This window comes from Macrobrachium rosenbergii, chromosome 18, assembly GCF_040412425.1.
Source record: "Macrobrachium rosenbergii isolate ZJJX-2024 chromosome 18, ASM4041242v1, whole genome shotgun sequence".
Lineage (NCBI taxonomy): Eukaryota > Metazoa > Arthropoda > Malacostraca > Decapoda > Palaemonidae > Macrobrachium > Macrobrachium rosenbergii.
Genome location: NC_089758.1, coordinates 18,896,734 through 18,904,017, shown reverse-complemented (window position 1 = coordinate 18,904,017; position 7,284 = coordinate 18,896,734). Strand labels below are relative to the sequence as shown.

The following is a 7,284-nucleotide window of genomic DNA, read 5'->3' as shown; positions in this document are numbered from 1 at the left end:
TTTCTCTGTAATTTTTTCCCCATTTTATCTCGTGATCCCTCACATGCCTCAAAACGATGATTTTCTTCAGTTGGTAACTGTAGCCAGAAAAATCACTCACCATTAAGAAGTTAGGAGAGATATCAAGATTAATGCTGCTTTTGAATATAATGTTTACTAAGGTTTCCATAATATTTTCTTTCTAGACTGCTATATTTTGGTCAAATCTTTGTTTATCATAGGATCATAATTGAATTTTTGGTTAATTAATGCGCTTTAAGAACGCACTGACTATGTTACAGATAGTTCATATATATATATATATATATATATATATATATATATATATATATATATATATATATATATATATATATATATATATATATATATATATATATACATATATATATATATATATATATATATATATATATATATATATATATGTGTGTGTGTGTGTGTGTGTGTGTGTGTGTGTATGTGTAGAATCTACTGGTCACATATGTAATTGTAATAGCCACAGTGCCCTCCTAACTACTCGAATTCTTCGCGCTTTTTTGGACACGCTTGTCACTGCAAAGCCTTAAGATCGAAGTGCAAGAAATTGGAGTGATTGTGAAGCGGGTTCGTTTCCCGCTACCGGACATCACAATTTCTTCATATTTCTTGCACTTGGATCTTAAGGCTTTGTAGTGACAGGCGTATCCAAAGAAGCGCGAAGAATTCGAGAAGTTAAGAGGGCATTGTGGCTCTTATAATTACACACACACACACACACACACACACACACACACACACACACACACACACACACACACACATATATATATATATATATATATATATATATATATATGTATATATATATATATATATATATATATATATAAAATCATATGCTTTACTTATTTTTATTTTAAATATTTAAAGGAACATTGCAATCGGAATGTTCCAGTGTCGAGAAATGGGGTATCAAGGAAAATACCTTATGAAACGTTTAATTCCAGTTGGGTGAGAATTATATACTTCGCCTAGTCCCTACCATTTTGATGGTATACATTTTGAAAGAAAGAAAAAAATAAACGCACACACTTAATTTCCTCACTTCTCTCTTTCTCTCCCTCCACTGCAGATGTGACCCACACTTGTCGTCTAACAACTAGGTACCTAATTCACTGCTTAGGCTAACAGAGGCATATTGGATTTTTAGGGAATGCGGTCATTTGTGCTTCTTCGTCCTGTTTGGGATCGGAGGGCAGAGAGAGAGAGAGAGTGAGATCTTTGATTTACTGTAGATTTTAAACACCTTTTTTCAGACATATATTTATTTACAACAAAGACAAATAAAACTATTTAACGCAGGCGTTCCTCATTCAAGGACGAAATTAAGGCAAAAGGCCTAATATTTCAGACAGATTTTAAGATCTAATCTCTTGATATCATAAGCAAATAAAGCTTATCCGAATATTTTATCAATGACAGGAACCACTGCTCTTGTTAAAACTAAATATATTTATATCTATATATATATATATATATATATATATATATATATATATATATATATATATATATATATATATATATATATTAGACAGTATATATATATATATGCATATATATATATATATATATATATATATATATATATATATATGTATCTATATATATTATATATATATACATACACACTTATACAGTACATATACATATTTAATATGGAAGTTTGTATGTACATGAGTAAACCATCCATTACAAATGGACTTTCCACTGATTTATACACTATTTTTCTCATATAAGTAGTGCTTGGAAATTATCATTCAAAAAAGATTTATGAAAGCTTGTAAAAACGCATCTAACTAGGTAGAGTAGCCTGGAATTTTCTATTTATTTAACCCAGAATTAAAACTAAGCCCATTTAACCATCAAACACATGTTTTCACTCCTGTTAATGAAAAGTATTTACCAAGAATATTTAATAACAAAGCTATTTACAATCTTAGACACACGTGTTAATCTATACATACATACAAGTGTATGTGTGCATGTAAAATATAACTGGAAAACATGCCTGGAAGGCTGAGTGAATACAAATACACTACGTTTTATAAACTGAATTTGGTGTTTGATAGATATATTGCATTTTTAACACGATGCAGTTGAATGACTCATTCTCTGTTGCATCGTGTTTTTCTCTCTCCCTTTTGTGACATTCCTTATGTATCCATGCATTACGGCGGTTATCCATGTTACGCGTATGCCGCATGCATATATACACCATATATAGTTTAAACCAGAAAGATAAACTTTATCTCTAAGAATTCTTTTTTGAGTATCCTTTGTGAAATGTTCATATGTACACATACACTATATACATGCATATATACAGTATATATATATATATATATATATATATATATATATATATATATATATATATATATATATATATATATATACACATGACATTTTTGTACTTTCAAATATTAAGCCTCAAACAGCCTATTGATATAGAATTCAGCATACCTTCAGAATAACTTATATTCAGAAGGAATCTTATGATTATAAATGCACCTCTCTTGGCCAAAATTCGAGCCTATGAGTTTTGAGTTGGTACATCGGTAAGGGTAGACTTACCTACTACAGACATACCGTTATGAGTTAGACAGTGAATGATAAACCGTGCATTAGAGGGAACTTCTTTGGTGTTTGCTGCTTTGACAAGAAACCGGTACTGGAAGAGTAACGGAAATGAAAGGATAATACGGCGCAACTACCACTGGTTGTTGCATGATCATTTCATATGCCGTATTTCCATGGCATTACCTCAAGACTTCGCTATGTTCTTCGGATCGAGTAGATCACGATGGACCTCGCTCGAGAACTCGATCTTTTGCGGAGGCGGTCTCAGGTGCTTGGGGCAACCTGGAGAACTGATGACGTTGTTGACCTTCAAGTTGCTCTTTTCTTCCGATTTGCCGAGTTCCTCGGTCACTTGGAAGATCCCGAAGTTGGGAAAGAGACTGGCCAGGCACTCCCACGTGGCCCTGCGGTACACCCTGCTGAAGATGACGTAGACGATGGGGTCCAAGCAAAACTGGAGCCAGAAGACTGCGTGCAGGAGGAGCCATGCGACTTGGTGCTTCATGTAGAGTTGGAGGACGTGGATGACCAGGTGGGGAACGCTGCAGGTGATGAGGATTAGGTAGATGACCAGGATGGTCTTGGTCACGTGGTCGTCCCACTGCCGGATGATGTTGCTCTCCGTCATGGCTACGACGCTGGCTCGGCGGGTTCTCGTCTCTTTCCTTATGACACGTACCTGTTATCAAAAGTTGGTGTATCATTATATGGATATCTTTTTTTAGGTTTTCGTTAAATATGCTTTTGCTGAAGCCTTACTCTCGTTACAATGACCTGACTTCATGAGGACACACCTTTAACAGTTCTGTGAAGTCTGTATGACTTCCTGGTATCACAAACATTAAGGTCTTACAATAATTGGAACTTGTAAAACAGTTATCTGAATCATAGCATGAAAACTGCTTGAGGAGAAAGACAGAATTTATAAGAAAGTAAATAAGAACATACCTTGATATACATTATCAGGTAGCATATACTGGTGAAGAGAATTGGGAGAATGTAGGTTAGGAAGACGTGGAGACCCTTCAGGGCTTTGGACGCAGACTTTTCGTCTAGGGAGACCATCATCTCTTCAGGAATATATTTCAGACTTCCCCCTAACTAGAAAAGGGAGCATATTCAGTCCAGAATTCCCATAGAAATTACAATAAGTATGTGCAGTAGTGTAAGGTCATGTTTTAGTCTAGAGGAGGGAGAATATTCAGTCTAGAATTCCCTTAGAAATTACAGTAAATATGTGGAGCAGTGTGAGGTCATATTTTCACCAACTGTCCATGTTTAGCTGCTGTGGATAAGGAGCTTTATTTTGATACAGTTACACTTCTCAATTTAGTCGCAGAATATGATTTTAGCAATGAATGTCTATGCTGAGGTACCATAACACTGTCTGACATAACGTACAATTCTGTAATTAGTCTAAATACTTATGATTTCATTAGAATTTGTCGTAGATTGTTAATAAGTGGTAAACGTTAGATCCATTAAGGAAATATTAATTCATTCGGTTTGCAGCTTGCAGGTAGCAGCAGGCTTAATTAAACCAAGATGTTAACAATATCTCAGTTCTACGCTTGTATCTGTCATTGCAATTATGATTTACATTTGGACCAATATCTGAGTATCCAGTTGTAATACTGGATTGCATTTTAAAGAGGTCATTTAAATTTAAACCATTCCCCCCCCAAAAATAACATATATTAACTTTCCTTAGTAGAACTTGAAATTCGGAGATATCTTACCTTGCAAGCTAGAGGTAGCCAGAGCAGGATAGAGTAAACCCAGAGGCCAATCAGGTAAACCTTAATCGTGGATGGTGTCATGAGACGCTTGTACCATGCTGGTATGAGTACTGCGATTAATCTGGAAATAAGATACGACAGAGTCAGTTTTCTTGTTAGGTATGAACTCTGCAGTAGGAAATAGCACTGGAAAATCGTGAAACGTAAAATCAAAGCGTTATTTATTTATTTATTTATTTATTTATTTATTTATTTGTTTATTTATTTGTTTGTTTATTCATTTATTTATGCGTTGAAAGTGCTGTTGACGTATCTTTTCTCATTCAAATTAAATGGGCTGTATGCATGAACAAGAGCCATATGTGATAAAGGCTCTGTATTTTACTCGGAGTACATGACGGTATGGAGGTGGGGTGGGGGCAAAATTTACGAAATATTAACATTTACCTTTTCCATTCCACTTACCTATAACCATAAGTGCAACATCAAATATGGTAATTACGCGTAAATTTCACTTCTTTTTTTAAGAAACACTGGCACGCGAAAGCGCGCACGCACCAACAAAAGCATACCCCCCGTGATGCATAGTAAGATTATTAAAAAATATATATAACAAAGAGTTAAGACTTAGCTCCTAGAGTTACTAAGCCCTCATTACCTGTTGAAGGCCAGGGCGCAGATCGTATGGATGTGCACCTGGCTCAGGATAAGCCCAACGACGAAGGTCATGACGCAGACCCACTCCGGAAGCATGACCCTCCCGTAGTAGATTCGCTGGATGCAGGCGGCTCCAAACATGGGCATTCCGAGGGCGCAGACGGGTATGAGGCACGCGGGCAGGTTGACCATGAAGAGGGTGGCCGATCGCTGGCGAAGTTTGGGGCAGTACAGCAACGCCATCGCTGCCAGGAGATTACCTGGAAAGTATGACGCAATAGGATTTTGAATGAATGGTACGCTGGTCACTGGTTTTGTCAAAGATTGGGCTAGAAATTTATAAATGTAGATACACGCATGTTATTGTGTATGTAGCTAGATCATTCATACAGACATATATATATATATATATATATATATATATATATATATATATATATATATATATATATATATATATATATATATACACATACACACACACACTAGCGGATCGAGGGGGCAACCTGGGAACGTGCTCCCCGTGAAAAATACTAAAATAAAATAATGATATTGAAGATTTAGATAATAACATAAATAAATTTATAAATGGGAAAAATAAAAAATTGATTAAAGAAATAATGTGTATATATATACATATATACATAATATAATATGAAAATTGGTGCCCCCATGAAATTTTTCTGGATCCTCTAGTATATAAATTATATATATATATATATATATATATATATATATATACATATAAGTAAATGTATGTGTATGCCTGCAAGCGTTTGTTCTAACGCATATACGTTTATACGTCAGCGGTGCATATTTTGCTTGCGGGCGTTTTCATTCAATATTTGCGCACATTTTCTATTTCGGAAGTCGCTCAAAAATCGGGTGACGGACGTGAAATGAGTTCCCGCGGCGTTTTTCCGTTATTCATCACTTTTCTCGTTTCGAGGGCGTGGGATTTACCTGCTTCTCCATCTCTCGTTGTATCCTGTTTGTAAATCGTACCGTTGTTTGTGAGGGGGACTCACGTGCCGACATTCCACGAATAATCCTTATGAAAGGCAACACATGAATAACTTATTCGCGGAATACGCCGCGAAATGGACGTACTCATTGAAAGTTCTAATCACTGGAATTGTTGTTTTAAAAGGCTTTATGAATCGGATCTCTCTCTCTCTCTCCCTGCTTTAGTGGTTAAGCCCCACACTTCTAGTTTTCCACGTCTCCCTCCGATCTGGGCTTCTTGCAGACCTCTAGAAGGCCTTTCCACCAGTATCGACCCCGTAGGTGGATAGTGCCATCTGTGAACCTCACGTGGTGCACTTTAGGCATTGCTTTAGGTAATTTGCAACGTCCCTTCGGCCCATAGCTGCAACACCTTTCATTCATCTTACTGTACCTCCGTTGATATTCTCTTTCTTCTATCTGACTTTTCTAACTTTCCACCCTCTTTAAGTTCTTCGTTGGGCGAGCGGGTTCCGTTCTCAGCTAGCACTCTGCTGGCCGCGAGTTCGAATCTCCGACCGGCCAGTGAAGAATAAGAGGAATTTATTTCTGGTGAGAGAAATTCATTTCTCGCTATAATGTGGTTCGGATTCCACAATAAGCCGTAGGTCCCGTTGCTAGGTAACCAATTGGTTCTTAGCCACGTAAAATACATCTAATCCTTCGGGCCAGCCCTAGGAGAGCTGTTAATCAGCTCAGTGGTCTGGTTAAACTGAGATATACTTAACTTATCCACCCTCTTTAAGAATAGTTTCAAGGTGCAACTGCGAGGTTTTCCTCCTGTTACACCCTTCAAACCTTCCTACTGTCAATTTCCCTTTCAGCGCTGAATGACCTCGTGGGCCACAGCGCTTGGCCTTCGTCCTAAATTCAAATTCAAATTCCAGTTTCTATCATTGTCGACTTATAAACCTTACCTCAAATTTTATGCGATGTGATATAACATTAGGTACCAGTTTGTCTCTTCTAAATTAATTAGCCTGTCACGTTAGCATTTTAGTGAAGTATTATCATGCTGAGTGCTTTTACTGGTCTCTTATGAATATATTTATGCTTAAAAATACATAGGCCTAAACCTCAATTAACCTTAAATTTTATCCACCTCCTTCACTTTCACGTCACCAGAACTGTAATTGCTATTTATGTTTTTAAAACTTTTTCTTGGCTTTCATTAGTTTTTTATCACCATGAATTTATCACCATGAACTAATCTCTACACGAGATTACGTCAACAGAGAAAAAGAAGCAAATTTAGCAG

The 7,284-nt window shown here is 36.4% G+C and overlaps 1 protein-coding gene across 3 annotated transcripts in view; it reads right to left on the bottom strand.

Moving 5' to 3' along the window:
* Positions 1–2,450: 2,450 nt before the first annotated feature.
* Positions 2,451–7,284, bottom strand: part of LOC136848169 (protein trapped in endoderm-1-like) — a 13,242-nt gene continuing 8,408 nt past the window's right edge. For 2 of the 3 annotated variants that reach the window (XM_067120456.1, XM_067120455.1), the window contains 4 exons: positions 5,023–5,281; positions 4,365–4,485; positions 3,574–3,726; positions 2,451–3,304 (listed from right to left, as the gene is read on the bottom strand). In XM_067120456.1, the coding sequence (XP_066976557.1) occupies positions 2,810–3,304; positions 3,574–3,726; positions 4,365–4,485; positions 5,023–5,264 (1,011 nt within the window). In that variant the 5' untranslated portion in view covers positions 5,265–5,281 and the 3' untranslated portion in view covers positions 2,451–2,809. The remainder of the gene's footprint in view (positions 3,305–3,573; positions 3,727–4,364; positions 4,486–5,022; positions 5,282–7,284) is intronic. The other variant, XM_067120458.1, reaches the window with a different exon arrangement.